The sequence below is a fragment of the Paroedura picta genome, chromosome 10, assembly GCF_049243985.1.
Source record: "Paroedura picta isolate Pp20150507F chromosome 10, Ppicta_v3.0, whole genome shotgun sequence".
Lineage (NCBI taxonomy): Eukaryota > Metazoa > Chordata > Lepidosauria > Squamata > Gekkonidae > Paroedura > Paroedura picta.
The window spans coordinates 79,047,850-79,063,514 of NC_135378.1; the positions used below are offsets into that span (position 1 = coordinate 79,047,850).

General features: G+C 45.0%; 2 protein-coding genes across 5 annotated transcripts in view; one reads left to right on the plus strand and one right to left on the minus strand.

Moving 5' to 3' along the window:
* Positions 1 to 466: 466 nt before the first annotated feature.
* On the minus strand, positions 467 to 13,341 carry COPS4 (COP9 signalosome subunit 4). 2 transcript variants are annotated; one of them, XM_077301026.1, is made up of 10 exons: positions 13,123 to 13,341; positions 10,878 to 10,957; positions 10,014 to 10,165; positions 8,510 to 8,613; positions 6,843 to 6,996; positions 5,734 to 5,884; positions 3,938 to 4,108; positions 3,175 to 3,290; positions 2,682 to 2,766; positions 467 to 1,076 (listed from the first exon to the last, which is right to left on the minus strand). In XM_077301026.1, exons 1-10 carry the CDS (start codon positions 13,194 to 13,196, stop codon positions 943 to 945), a joined length of 1,221 nt encoding a protein of 406 aa, XP_077157141.1. In that variant the 5' UTR covers positions 13,197 to 13,341; the 3' UTR covers positions 467 to 942. The 2 variants fall into 2 exon arrangements, with proteins under 2 accessions (XP_077157141.1, XP_077157140.1); XM_077301025.1 differs by having other exon boundaries at positions 3,175 to 3,350.
* A 42-nt stretch (positions 13,342 to 13,383) lies between these two features.
* The window catches only part of LIN54 (lin-54 DREAM MuvB core complex component), a 39,542-nt gene continuing 37,260 nt past the window's right edge, over positions 13,384 to 15,665 (plus strand). For 2 of the 3 annotated variants that reach the window (XM_077301021.1, XM_077301020.1), the window contains exon 1: positions 13,385 to 13,733. The gene's annotated coding sequence lies outside the window, so the exon portion shown is untranslated. Of the gene's footprint in view, positions 13,734 to 15,665 lie in introns of all 3 variants that reach the window. The other variant, XM_077301024.1, reaches the window with a different exon arrangement.

The following is a 15,665-nucleotide window of genomic DNA, read 5'->3' on the forward strand; positions in this document are numbered from 1 at the left end:
AGCAATTTTTAAAAAATGAAGACTTTGATTACCCATGTTCCTAATCCTGTTTTTTCTATCTTGCTATAGAAAATCCTAGAGCCTCTTGTGGTGCAGAGTGGTAAGGCAGCAGAAATGTTGTATGAAAGCTCTGCCCATGAGGCTGGGAGTTCGATCCCAGCAGCCAGCTCAAGGTTGACTCAGCCTTCCATCCTTCCGAGGTCGGTAAAATAAGGACCCCGCTTGCTGGGGGGGTAAACGGTAATGACTGGGGAAGGCACTGGCAAACCACCCCATATTGAGTCTGCCATGAAAACGCTAGAGGGCGTCACCCCAAGGGTCAGACATGACCCGGTGCTTGCACAGGGGATACCTTTACCTTTTTATAGAAAATTCTGGTTAGAAGATAACCTTTTACATATTGTCTTCCTGCTTACAAAACTTGCCCGCGTTTATTGACATATTAACATTTAAAACTGACATCCACTTTTAATTAGAAAAATAATTTTAATCAATTAAACTTCATTTAATGATGAGATGCTCTATTAAAGCCACTGTGGTTTTTATGCAAAGGATCTTGCCCACGGGAAGACAAAATACAGCAAACAAATGCCGGCAAATTCATACACTGCACGTTTCATTAACACCCAACTAATCTTTATTAGAATGGCTAAAGCGCATGAATGGCACTTCAGCTTTCACAACATGAAAATATATTCACAAGGCCATTAGAGCAACTGAAACGGATACAAAACACACACTTTTGTATTCCAATGGTTGTTTTGAACAGCTTTAAAAAGGACTTCTGCTGGACTTATGTTCCTTTGAGCAAAAAAAAAAAAAGAAGTTAGAAATCATACATAATATACACTCTCTATTGCTGTCTACCAGGAGTCTAGTCAAAGCAATGAACTCCATTTCATATGCTTGCTTTGCATTTTTAGAAGAAGAAACGTTTATTTTCTACTGAGCCATCTGGGCTTCCATAGCTTGGGCTGTCCATTCTGGGGCTGTCTGGCTAATCTTCTCCAACAGATTGTTAACCTGGAAGCAAAGTGACTGTATCTGCTTGTCCCACGTCGGCAAAGCTTCACGAGCTACAAGACACAATTGACAACAGATGGCAACAGGACTCAGTTTCATATTATTATAGTTCTGCTAAATTTACATATTTGTCATAGCTACAAAAGCAAACACAAGTCTCTTTTATCAAGTCTATTAAGTACAGGTATTCCTGAATATTTTAAAAAAACGAGCACTAGAACTATACAAAACTAGAATTTCCTTGGACCTCACTGCCACCTGCTGGCTGTATCAGGAACGACCAGACTCATGGGGTGGGGACAGCACTGGTCACCCTGCTGGACGATTTCTGCCGCCAGCTGGACAGAGGTGGATCAGTGCTGCTAATACCACTCCGTCTCTCAGTAGAATTTGACACGGTAGACCACAAGCTGCTAGCCTGCCACCTTGCTGATACTTGGGTACAAAGGACAGCCTTTTAACGGCTGATCTCTTTCCTTCGGGGTTGCAAGCGAGAGAGCATGACTGCCCAACCTGGATAGGGTGCAACTGTTAGTTAGTTGCACCCAGTGTCAGGAACCTGGGCATGATCTTGAGACACCTTCCTCTCCATGGAGGAACAGATCACAAGAGATCTAGGCTGGATTTCTGCAACTCGCTCTATGCAGGCCTATCCTTATCCCTGATCCAGAAACTTCAACTGGTGCACAATGCCGCAATCAGGGTTCTTACAGAAACACCTTGGAGGGCCCACATCTGGCCTGTACTCATGGTCTGGGCTTTGAGTATCTGAGAAACCTCCTCTCTACCTATGCCTCCCAAAGAGCACCATGCTCCATTATCACCAACAAACTGGTGATCCCTGGCCCCAGGGAAGCTTGGCTGTCATTGACCAGAGCTAGGGCTTTCCTCAGTCTTGGCCCCCACCTGGCGAAATGAGCTCCCAGATGACATCACGGCCCTGCCGGAGCTAAAACAATTCCGCAGGGCCTGCCAAAGAGAGCTCTTCCACCAGGCTTTCAGTCAAGCCAAGTGAACAAGCCACCAACCAAATCCCAAAGGCCCCTCCCACCTCCCACCTCAGCCAGCTTGGTGTAGTGGTTAGGAGTGCGGACTTCTAATCTGGCATGCCAGGTTCGATTCTGCGCTCCCCCACATGCAGCCAGGTGAGAGACCTTGGGCTCGCCACGGCACTGATAAAATTGTTCTGACCAGGCTGTGATATCAGGGCTCTCTCAGCCTCACCCACCCCACAGGGTGTCTGTTGTGGGGAGAGGAATGGGAAGGCGACTGTAAGCCGCTTTGAGCCTCCTTCGGGTAGGGAAAAGCGGCATATAAGAACCAACTCTTCTTCTTCTTCTTCTTCTAATCAGGAGGAAAAACAGAACCACGGTGCAGGAAAAGATGAGTTACCGACTGCTGAATGTGAAATTATAAACTGTTTTGTTAAATGCAAGTTTCTCATTGTTTTCATGGTTAAATATGTTATTACATATTTAAGTTAAGGTGCTTATCGTATCGCTTCGTATTATGGAAGTTTCCAATGTAAACTAGCCCTGGGCCAAAAGTGTGGGCGGCAAGTAAAGATAATTAATAAAATAAATGAAAATATATTTTGTGCCCATCTTTTCCATGCTCTTTCGCACCCAGAAAAAAAGGAAACTTCGAGCCAAACTTACTTTCAAAGTGAACGATTCCATCTATCTGATCAATAAATCCATTCATGCGGCCTTCTGTTATCATCTGGGAGGCTATCTTTTCGGCCTGAAAAGGACAAAGAATTCCAAAAGCATCACAACCGCTTTTAGAATCATAGAATCATAGAGTTGGAAGGGACCTCATGGGTCATCTAGTCCAACCCCCTGCATTATGCAGGACACACTGACACACATACACACTTCTTTACTTATCGTATTTCTATACCACTCTCCCATCAGGCTTTTAAACACAGAAATGTAAATAGGCTTATTATAACCTGTTTAATCTGAACATAATGTTGATTTTGCAATAGTAAGAACTGAACTGGTTTTCCATCATGGTACTTCAGAAACACACACATGAATATAGTGTATTACTCCATTTACCTGAGTCACAATATCACTCTAGAATTCTGAATGCTCATAAGAGTCATGGACAGAACGGCAGAAAGGACAGATGACAAAGTCTATGTACCTTGGCTGCTGGGATTTCTAATAACGCTCCAAGTTCTTCAAATGTAATATTGTTGTATAGTTTGCTTGCAGATAATAAGTTATGTTCAATGACAGCTCTGTCCAAGATACTAGAACCTGAAGGGGGAAATCCAGAAGTTTGATGTTCAGTGTATGCCTGGTTGTAAGTCAAATACTCTATACAACAGAGAAAAACACAGAAAGAATCAGCATAGTTACTGTAGTGCTTTGGATACAGAGGAAGGCTGGTTTTTGTACCCCACCCTTCCTCTTCCCCACAACAAACACCCTGTGAGGTAGGTGGGGCTGAGAGAGATCTGAGGAAACCATGACTGGCCCAAGGTCACCCAGCTGTCTGCAGGTGGAGGAGCGGGGAATTAACCACTGCACCAAACCTTATTTCTATACCTCATTCCTATACTCATAGTTTACATGAGAAATTCGGGACAGATAAAATGATCAAAACGTGGAATTCCCTGCCAGAAGATGTAGCAATGGCCACAGGTATACATGGCTTTAAAAAAGGATCACATAAACTCATTGCATTGCAGTGGCTCCTGTTGAGTGTGTACTCAATGGCAAATATGGGTCTGACTGTGCATAATGTGTGATCTTTCTACAGGCTGTTGCCTAGCATTGCTATACAGGAAATCCAAAGTACACAACTGCTTGGTTTGCAAGGGCAGATGTGTCAAAGGATAAATGGATGAGTCCTCCAGAAATTCAGAATAGTGCACCCCCAACAATTTAAGAGATCCAAATACCATCAGCTGTTGTGGCTTTCTGATGCGGCATCAGCATTGCAGCAAATTCTTGCAACTGATTTCCTCGGATAATTCTGTCCAGATACATTTTCTCCAGAATCCCGTATGCTGCAAGCTGCTGGCACCGTTCATCCTTAAACAGAGTGGCCAGCATCCGGGAGCGTTGTTGCCCTGGAGGACGGGAAAAGATGATGAACTGGCCTATCTCAATTCAGGATTGTTCACTTCTGTTATGCAAGAATATAAAAACAGACCGGTATCCCCATACCTATGTGAGCCTGTGGCCAGTATTATATTATTACTATATATAAGGTTTAAATTCTTGATACCTATAAAATTGATACAAATATTGAAAGAGGACTTGTCACTGAGGAAAGAATCTCACTGAAAACGGGTATTACTTGGATTCCATTTTGACAGAAGTGCTACAGAATAAACAGATAAGGAAAACTACAAAAAAAGGACACTTTTCTTTCTTTTATGAATATATCTATTGTATTGCCATTGGATAGATCCACTTCTGTTATGCGACATATGGATGGCCTACTCTTGCATTTTCTGAGTTACTGACGGGTCTTCTCTGACTCCCTAATGACCATGATTTTTCCCTCTACAATGGAGAGATTCAGACACAGAAAACTCAGACGAATACTATCAAAGCCTATCTGTCTGAAAACCTGGGAAGCTCTTGTGATATTTTTACTTTTGCAATGTTCTCCTGTTCTCTCCACAAGTCCTCATCTCCCTTAATGTCATTGGCCAATGTGCTCTGATCTCATAGAGGGCTTTTTGGGCTAAATTTGAAGGAAGACTGTGTGGAGACCCTATTATTATGATCATTTTATTTATTAACTGCCCTTTCTCATGAGACTCAGGGCAAAAGCATTCAAAACCACAGCAGCCACCGTTTTTTCCTAGGTGACTATTGGGTCTTGTAGCACTCCCAAACTATGAGCCTGGCTTTTCAAGGGACATATAACCCCATCCAAGACAGGAAAGATCCCAAGTCTGTCTGTCTTTCTACTAACTATCGTCAAGCAAAAATGGGTTCCCCTTATAGGGTTTTAAGGAGGCGGTTTAATAATACAACTTAATTAATGTGTTATGGTCGATATGTTTTAATTTAAGGCATTTAAAAATTGTCTATCAATGTAAACCAATTTTTTGTAGATGCCTGTTGGTACCAGCTCTAAGCAGGCTATAAAAATAAAGCTATTATTTATTCCATTGTTCCCCAACAGTGTCATCTAGTTTTACGGAATTATCTCTATTATACTGGTCTTTACTGTTATCTGTTCCCCATAATTTATTTCTGGTAAGGCCTTGGAGGAAGAGCTGGTCTGATGGCTTAAGTGCCACTCAGCGCTTAACACCCACTCAGGGCGGCTGTCCCGCCCGAGTGCTTCCTGCTCCAACCGGCTTGCCTGTCTGTCCAGTGGCCAGCCAGTCGCCTTCCATCCCCCACCCCTGACCACTCCCTCCTCCTTCCACTTCCCTCCGAGGCTCGGAGGCTGCAGATCCCTGCTGCATGAGAGCTGTCCAGTCTGCAGCCTTTCCAGGTCCTGGGGGGAGGGTTCTTCCACACACCCCCATCTAGCGCCCACTGTATTCCTGAATATAACGTGGAGTCTCAATGAGAAAGGAGGATAACTGATGTCAATAGTACCAAAGTAATTTCTGACTGGTGTTTGGGTAAATATGGGCTTTCATGTATAGGCTTGGTCAAAATCACAGCTCTTATATGTGTAACTCCAAAGAACACAGTTCACAAATAATGCCTTTAGCCTAAGTTTTACCTGCTGATGCCAAGATGGTGCAATGCAAGGCATGCTTCAGAGCCTCCAGTCGCTCACTTTCATGGACTATACTCTTGTAAGAGAGCTCGTTATATCTCTGGGCAGCTTCAATGAATTTCCTTCTGTAGTCAAGAACCCGAGCGTAACACACCTGAAAGCAGGAAAATGGTATGACTAAACTCATTTTACTCAAGTGCTGGAAACTGTGAGAACAGTAGCATCTTTCTTTTTTTTTTCAAATAAAACCTAACAACACTCCTTGGCTTGGATTTCTTCTGCTGTTTGGACGTATAATTGTCAACCTTGTGCTAAGCTGCCTAGTACCAGATAAACATCTTTGCAATTGAAAATCAACCCATGTACAAGGACAATGAAGGCACAGGGTCCAAATTCACATGCCCTATCCCTTTATCTAATAACCAAGTGATAGCCCCTGGCCAGATAGGCAAATCAGTTACAACAGCCCATTCTGTAAACCTACAGAAAAAAAGCCCTTAGTTTTAAAACATCAAATTTCCAGGGAGCACCAAACCGGGCAGAGCGAGGTAAACGAATATGGCATGGGAGGGGAGGGGACTGGAACATTAAGGGGGAGAAAAGAGGATTTTCCCGGCTAATGATACTCAATCCATCAATTAACATTTTGGCTATTTTTAAACAGCTGAGTGTGTCCAGATCGAAGTTCGCAAATGGCAGTCCCCAGGCTAAACCTGGTCCCTGCAGGAATACGGTATGTTCCCAATCCTAAATAACTTTCCAACGCCAAGTCTAAGAATGAAGAAAGGGGATTTGTCAACAGGTCACTCTGGGTGAGCAGAACATATCCCCATTCATCTCACCAGCATCTCCACAAAGTGGGCCCTGGGGGGTGGGGGAGAAGGGATATGGTAGGCTGGATTTCCAGCTGGAAGATATGCCTTCTAATCCTAGCCCACTGCATGGATTTGGGACATTCTGCCATTCAGAGATAATATGCTTACTTATTCACCAGATTCCTGTGATGGCCAATGGGGCAGGTGGTCATTAATATGTCGTCATTCAGAAGCAGTTATTAACGCTGCTAAGAACTCCTCTATTCACACAGCAAAAATAAATATAAAGAATGTCACCTTATAGTGGATCTGTAGCTGCTCGTTGGTAGATTCATTCTGCAGAAGGGACGCCCTGTTGATGTACGCCTCGGCCTGAACTGGATCGTCATCCTCCAAATAGAGCCGGGCAATTTTCAGATAGGTTTCCAGTTTATAGTCCACGTTGTATTGCCTTGAATGGGGCCAGGGAGGAAGGGGAAGTAGGTCATAATTGTGTCAAGGACTTCCTCAGCTATGTAGGAAGTGAGAGTCAGGTGGGTAGTTTGTGTGGGTCTGAAGCAGCAGAACTAAGTTTGAGTCCAGTGGCTCCTTTAAGACCAGCAATTTTTAACCTGACATCTGAAGAAGTGCGCTCGCACATGAAAGCTTATACCTTGAATAATATTTTATTAAAGGGGCCACTGGACTCAAACTTTGTTACGTAGGAAGCAACCATCATGAATTTACAACATGATGGTTCTTTTTGGTTCTTCTTGATGGTTCTTTTCCACCAGCCAGTGTCTAAAGGCATGCATCCACAAAGACATTAAAGGGCAGCACACTATATACAATAGCTCCAATCTATCAAAATGGAAGATATGCTTAGGCCAGTTGACACAACTGTTCTTTAACTCCATTTTACCCTTTCACTTCTTCCTTTAATGTTTTAAATTAAAATATTTAAATGGCTTCAAAACAAGAGTCAATTTTTAGGCCACTAAATTGTCTTTCAAGAAGAGAAATTTCATTTTATCTTTAGTCAAATAATTTCTCTTTTCCCTAAGCTTCTATGTCATCATAGGGTACAGCCTGACTGACAGTATGATCCTAAGCAGAGTTACACCATTCTAAACCCACTAGTTTCAGTGGTCTTTAAAGGGTAAACCGCTCTTTAGGATTGTAATTATAACCATTATTTGGTGAACAAGGAAATCCAAAACAAACAAAAGCAACCACAAATAATTTTACAATTAATAAAAAGACAAAACCTTCAGACCCTACTAACAAAGAAGCAGAGACTAAGAATTTAAAACTTTGATTAATTAAATTTAGAACTTAAGCCAAGTAAAGAGTTTCACATATGAAACTCCTTTAAAAGACATTTCCTAATTAAAACTAAAATGCAACTTACTGCTAAAAGAAAGATAGTGACGGCACATCGCAGTTTTCAGAGTCAAGGATAGAAGATAGCAAACAGTTCTCTGCTCCGCTGTACAGCAGACAGAAGATAGCTGGATTTTATACAAGATTCTTAATGTCTGAAAATGCCTCTACAGGGCAGATGTACCATGCTGCTAGAACTGCTATGAGAAAAACTCTAGAAGGATTCTGTTCACATGGATGTGTTACAGTAGAACAGAACCTGGCAAAAGGACAAGACATGTCAAAACATTGTCTATCCGAGGAATTAATAGTAATAACAACCATTTTATTTTTATAGCCCACCCTTTCCGGTTGGCTCAGGGCAGGCTGAGATGAAGCATTTTTACTACCTAAGGCAGGGGTAGTCCAACTGCGGCCCTCCAGATGTCCATGGACTACAATTCCCAGGAGCCCCTGTCAGCGAAAGCTGGCAGGGGATTCTGGGAATTGTAGTCCATGGACATCTGGAGGGCCGCAGTTGGACTACCCCTGACCTAAGGAGATGCAATTAGGTCAAAAACATTAAAATAGTAAACCACAACTTTTCTAAGGACGGTATTTACTTCTGGCCTGTTTCCAAAGGAATCCCCACCAACACTTGTGCAGCGTTCCTCCAATCTTCTTCTTTCTCGTAAATCGAAGCAAGATGCTGCCTTATGGAAGCAACCTGGGAAAGGAAGAACTTAGGATGAAACATAAATACAGGGAAGGCATCCATCGAGCACGAACTGCTGCATCAGAGAAGATTCAAAGATTAGGAAGCTAGGAATGGACGTATGCTGATGCTGATGGCTGCTGTTTTCAGAGGGAAGATATTCAATATGAACTAAGACCGCAGCTCCTATTCTTCAAGGGGAACAAGTACGATAGTAACAAAGCTTGTCTCCATAATGGATGACTACGATAGTCAGAAGGGAAAGTTCAAGGAGAACACAAATAGTGCATAAAGGGTAAGCGCAGCAGATACAGTTGTAATTTAAGGAAAAAGCCAATGAGAATTCTGAAACGTTAGGAGTGTGTGGCTAGCTAGAAATAAGGTACATCAACGAGGAATGAGCCTGATCTACATATAGAGCAGAACGAGCAATTAGTACATAGATTACAGACTAACTGGGATGGGAGACCACCAAAGAAGTCCAGGATTGCTACAAAGAAGCAGGCAATGGCAAGCCACCTCTGAACGTCTCTTGCCTTGAAAATCCTGTTATTATTAACTTTATTATTATTATATTTATTTCCCGCCTCTACCGGCAAGCCATCTCACAGCGGGTTACACAGTAAAAGCCCCACGTAGAACACACAACTATCAAATCCCATTATGTACCCCAGCAGCAAGGACCTATTCTCCCACCCCTACAGCAACAACAGGCCGCCTCTCGGTGCGCCGTAGTCACCAGAAGTCAGCTGCGATTTGATGGCACTTTCCACCACCAAGGAGAAGAAGAAGAAGAGTTGGGGGGTTTTGTACCCAAAGGAGTCTTCAAAGGGGCTTACAATAGTCTACTCTTCCTCTCCCTGCAACAGACACCCTGTGAGGTCGGTGGGGCTGAGAGATCCCTGAGAGAGCTGTGACCAGCTCGAGGTCACCCAACTGGTTGCATGTGAAGGAGTGAGAATCAAAGCCCGGTTCTCCAGATTAGAGACTGCCGTTTTAATCACCGCCTACTTCAGCAGCTTGCAATCCAGGTACTAGGGTTGTGTGGTTCAGTTCAGTTTGGCCGCCTCAGTGCTCACCGAAGCCTGAAGCAGCACATAGGAGGCCAGCGGCACAGAGAAGAGGCGCAGTGGTGGTGCCCTAGCCAGTGGCCGCTGGCTGGCGCACCGCCACTCCTCTCCGCAGCGCTGGCCACCTCGGGCTTTGGTGATCGCCAAGGTGGCCAATCTGAGCTGAAGCGCACAACCCTACCAAGTACCATCAGTAAGGCTCATTGAAGATTTAAAAATCTTCAGAACATGCAGGAATGAAAATTGTACGAAATGTGTGATGAAAAATTTAAGTTCAACAAAACAATTGGTAAGGCTAATTTCTCCCCTCCCCCAATATATTTTCTACTGCTCTGCTCGTACCTGTTCCTCAAATGAAATAACGCGTGGCTGGATCTTTTCCAAGGTGAAGTGGTAAATTTCTTTGGCTGTGCTATCAGGAAGGCTTGGAAGATGGGTACAGAAGTCTGTCAGCAGCTGCCGCGAAATTACTAAACTGACGTTTTCGTTCACCACTAGTTTAAAAGACGGTAACGCAAAACAACAGAACAGCAGAGCATTAAGTTTACATTGAGTTTGACACTTGAATTGGAATCCAGCCACTAACCACTGCTATCATTAAGGCTAATCAAGGATTAGCCCCCCTCCCCTAGTTTCGACCAAACCTTCAGACCACTGCACCAGCTAAAAAAGTCCTTAGATGCAATGCTGCTGTTCCTGAATATAATCAGTTAGCAACTAAACCTGGGGATCTCCTGGAATTACAGTTTATCTCCAAGCTACAGAGATCAGTTCCCCTGGAGAAAACAGATGCTTTGGAGGGTGGACTATTTTACTTCACTGAGGTCCTCTCCAAGCTCCAGTCCCAAATCTCCAGGAATTTCCCAATCCGGAACTGGCAACACTGCCTCTTACCCCGCCCCCCAACAGTGGTCAGAGGGGACCTAGCAACTCTAATCCAACCTCTTCAAGACCAACCATAAAAACACTTGTTTAAAAATAAATCCCACTGAATTTGAAATAGTTTCCTTACAAATACAAATTTAAGACTGCAGCCTCAAAGCATTTTCTACAGATGTCCAAGCATGCTGATATGTATTAATGTTAGAAAAATACAGGTGTTTCAATGAACAACGGCACTAAGACTATTCATGTATTCTTCCTGAATACAGTACACAACTTTAAAAATCTTTCGATGGTCCCTGATGGCTAAAGGTGCATACTCACTTGCTTCTACAAAAGCTTTCAATGCTTCCAGCTGTTCGGCTCCTGAAAGCTGAATTGCTTTTTCCAATATCTGACGATACCTGCCAGGAAGTTATAAAGATACAGATTACGGTCAACTCTGTGTACAATTCTGACAGGGAGCATTTTTAAATATAATTTTAGATTACATGTTTAATATTGCAAAATGAATATTTGGCCTAATTCAAATCTGCTTCATATGTTAAGCTAAAGAGTGAAAAAGGGAGGAAATAATTTATTCTTCTCTTCTAAGAGCCTCGCAAGACATTTATATCCCACTTTTCTTTGTGGTTCAAGGGCATATGCAATTTCCAGTTAAAAACAGAGAAAATAGCAAACCCACAATATAGCAGTCATATAGCAGGAATAGCCTGCTTCCTCCACATAGCAATCCTAGGGCTCCTGGGTGGTCTTCCATTCACATACTAACTACAGCCAACCCTGCTTAGCTTCAGAGAAGTTCAGGCTAGACTATTTAGTCTGCTCCACAATAACAGTCCCTGACAACCCGTTTCCTCTGCTAGTAACCAAAGACTTCCTTGGTGGCCTCCCCTCCAGGTACTATCCATAGCATACCCCCTACTTAACTTCCAAACTATGACAAGCTCAGGCTAGTTTGTTGTATTTAGCATGCTTCACAAAATGTACAGTAAAATATAATTATGTAAAATTCAAATTTTCAGTACAGAAGCTCTCTGCAAAAGCAGTCTCTGGCAGTCTGCCTCCTCTGCATAGTAATGCTAGTCTCCCATCCACCTACTCGCTATGGCTAAGCTTCAAACCTGACATGCTGCTTCATTTGTTGAGCTACTTAACACCTACCATGTCTGAACAAAGCACACATGAAAGCTTACACCAGGAATAAAATATGTTGGCCTTAAAGGGGCCACTGGACAATATGTAAACTTGGACCTACTACTTACCATTCAGGCCCCCCTCCTGAATCTGAAGAATCACAGGTTTAGATTAGAATAAAGTTTGAGTCTAGGGGCACCTTTAAAACCAACAAATATCAATTCTGGGTAGAACCTACCAAGGGAGTGTCAAAGTTATTGTTGTTGAAATACTGTTCTAGTTGGTATGTTATTGTTGTTATATTGATACCGTTGTTTGTAAATGTTCCAAAATGTTCTATATAAACTGCCCAGAGCCGTAAGGAAGGATGGTATGTATGTATGGTAAGGTGACCAGATTTTAACATTGGTAAAGCGGGACACCATTGACCGGGGTGTGTGTGTGTGTGTGTGTTTCTTGATTAAAAATTTGGTCCATATTGAACAAAAAAACCGCAAAAATAGTAATATATATATATATATATATATATATATATATATATATATATATATATATATATATATATATATATATATATATATTTTATATATATATTTTAAATTTCAACGTAAGTACAATTTGCCAGGTACTCCCAGATGGCCCTCCAAAAGTGGGACAATCTGGTCACCTTTATGTATGTATGAGAGCCTCTTGTGGTGCAGATTGGTAATGCAGCAGACATGCAGTCTGAAGCTCTGCCCATGAGGCTGGGAGTTCGATCCCAGCAGCCGGCTCAAGGTTGACTCAGCCTTCCATCTTTCCGAGGTCGATAAAATGAGTACCCAGCTTGCTGGGGGGTAAACGGTAATGACTGGGGAAGGCACTGGCAAACCACCCCGTATTGAGTCTGCCATGAAAACGCTGGAGGGCGTCACCCCGAGGGTCAGACATTACCTGCTGCTTGCACAGGGGATACCTTTACCTTTGTATGCATGTACATATGTACGTATGTATGTATAAATAAGCAAGGTTGCCTGTGCACGGTGCCTGAGAAAGTGCACATGCCTACAAAAGCCTATTTGTTGTCGTCGTCAGCCATGCAGCCGTGCCTGACTCCCGGCGATCCCATAGCACCCCTGCCGCCACGATCCCCGGTCCCCCACCGCCTCCCTCGCCCGTGCAATCTTCAGGCCGTGGCCAGCATTCAACCGTGCCGGTCTTAAAGGGACTCCAACGTGGTTCTGCTGCTCCAGAGCAACCCGGCGACCCACCTCCGTGACAACCCGGTGATCTAAGGCGGGTCTGCAGCAGCAGCAGCACGTTGCAGGCCGGGGGCGCTTTTGGGATAAGCAACGCCTGTGAGGGGGGGGGGGCAGGCGCAGGACCCCCACCCCCTACTGCCGTTGCTAGGGGCAACACGGCGGGGGGGGCAGCGCGCGCGCGAGTCACTCACTTCCCGGCCAGATCCTTATGGGAGCCACTGGAGCTCATGAGCTGCGTCAACTCCTGCCTCACGGCGGACGACATGTCGGCCCCCCAAAGCCTTCCGGAGGGGGCCGGGAGACAACCCGCCGCTGCCCACGAGCCCCACTAGGCCTCTGCGCGACCATAGAGAGGCGAGCGCCAGAAGGGAGCACGCCTGCCTGCGCGCGCCTAGGGCGCCGTGACGTCGCCAACCCGGAAGCTCCGCGATGACGGGGCGCGGAGGCGGGCGGGGGGAGCGGAAGTCGGAGGGAGCTTTTGAGGAGCGAAGGCGGGAGAATGGAGTCGGAGGAATGAGCGCGGCTCGCGGGCTGACGCGGCGCCGGTTGCCAGGGCGGCGCTGCTGCTGCTGCTGGGTATTATGGGATGCGGCGGCCGTGGCGGCGGCGGGGGAATGGCGCTGGGCGCGTGATTTTGAACGGGCGCCGAACGCGTCGCGGTGGCCGCGCTGAGGGAGCGCCGGAGAAGACGCGGCGAGGAGCGGCGGCTGTGGTTGTTGTCGTCGTCCCTCCCGCGCGCGCAGGTGACGCCGAGGCGGAGGGTCCAACCGACCGGCGGTTGGGACCTCGGGGCCGCCCACAGGTGAGCGCGAGCGCCGGACAGGTGGGGAGGGGAGGGCTGAGGGAGAGGCGCGGATCTCCTCCTCCTCCTCCATCCATCCATCCTCAATTGACAGGGCTCGTCTCGGTCTCCACTCGGCTTCCTTTTGCTCATTGCTCGCCTCTGCCTTGCAAGGTGCTGCGCCTGGGAGGAGAGGCTTTCTTTTTTGGGGGGGGGGGGATAGCACCCCAAACACGCGGCCAGAGGCCCTGGCGTCTCCTGCGGGGAAGGCGAAGGCTTGGAAAGCCACCCAGAGAGGACCCACCAACCCAAATAGAACTGAGCACTTTAGGGGGATTTCTTGAGCTCATTGCTTGATATGGGTGGGAAGGGATTGCAAAATGGGTGGTTTGCTGCTGAGCGGCAGAGGGGCTTGGAGATGGCTGGCTAAGGGTTGTGTTGGGTGACAGTAAGGGTAGGGATGATATATACTGCTGCCCTTTCTTGGATGGAAGCCATATAGGACCCACGAACCCAAGTAGTATTGAGCACTTTGGGGGATTTCTTGAGCTACTTGCTTGATATGGGTGGTGGTGCAAGAGATTGCAAAATGTGTCGTTTCTGCTGAGCGGCAGAGGGGCTTGGAGATGGCTGGCTAAGGGTTGGGTTGGATAGCAGTAGGGGTGTAGGGATTCTATATCTTGCTGCCCTTTCTTGTAGGGCGTTTGACTTGGGAGGCCTTTGCATGGAAGGAAAACTCTCCCAGGTGGATGTACGCCCAAATTAATGGTTTGGGTATGATAGGGTGGGAGGATGGGAAGAAAAACTTTTCCAAGGGTTACGAGAGAACTGGATGCTTATTTTCTTCATCACATGTATTCTATACTTTTCAGCCCTGTTACCAAAGCCCTGGGCTCAGCATGAGCATTTCCCACACAATCACATGGTTGTCATTTAAGTAGCAACTCAGCTTGTGCAGTTTCCATACAGTGACAGGGGTGTCACTTAAGTAGCATCTTTACATGTTTAGAACGTTCATTTTTTCCCCTAGCTCAAACATGTGTTTTGTTGCTGTTTTTACAGTGAAAGGGCTGTGTGGCAATTGTATTAAGGTGAACGTTTTCTCCTTTTGAAATACATGCCAACATAGAGCAGGCAGTGACTTGACATAGTCCCAGCCTTTCAACCTATCTATTGAGTTGCTTATGGCCCCTGTAAATGAGACTGCTGGGGTGTTGGTTTTGGAGGAAATTCAGCAAGCAGAATTGTTGTTGTTGGATGTAGCATGATTTTCTTGTCAGGAAGGTAACATAGCTTGTTGAGCCTGCTTTGTAAGAAAACGGTGTCTGCTATATGCTGCTTAATTTGGCTATCTCCCATCTTAATGGATGTCATTTATTTTGTTTGATTTTTGTGCAGTGCAGAATATCTTAAGAGACATAGGTTACAGTGCTATTTTTCCTGTGATCAAAATATGGGAAAGCTCGAGCAAGTTCTTTATTTTGTTAACTGAACAAGATCCCAATTGAAACAGAGTATCTAAGAATCCTGTCTGAATGAAGGGTCCTGGATTTCAAGCATTTGTAGGCACAATTTACTTTTATTTTTTTCTTATATTTATATATGTTGCTGATCTTGGCCTGGCCAGCCAAAAAATTGAAACAAGAGTTACCTACACAATGTGTTAACTGCATCACAGAAGTAAACCCAGTCATTAGAAGAATTTTATGTGAACACTGTGTCTTGCAGAATGTAAAAAAGGAAGCTACCTCCACCTTCATTAGTTGTCTAATGCAGGGGTAGTCAACCTGTGGTCCTCCAGATGTCCATTGACTACAATTCCCATGAGCCCCTGCCAGCATCTGTCCATGGACATCTGGAGGACCACAGGTTGACTACCCCTTGGTCTAATGTCAGTCTTCTAAGTGCTATATATATTGATTATGGGAAAAGTAGATAGGGCAGAACTGAATG

Coding starts and splice junctions, on each gene's coding strand:
- COPS4 (XM_077301025.1), bottom strand. CDS start 13,196: ATGTCGTCCGCCGTGAGGCAGGAGTTGACGCAGCTCATGAGCTCCAGT. Junction 8,614..10,013: donor TTATTTCATTTGAGGAACAG/GTACGAGCAGAG, acceptor TTCCTTTCCCAG/GTTGCTTCCATAAGGCAGCA. Junction 4,109..5,733: donor CACCATCTTGGCATCAGCAG/GTAAAACTTAGG, acceptor CCCGTCCTCCAG/GGCAACAACGCTCCCGGATG.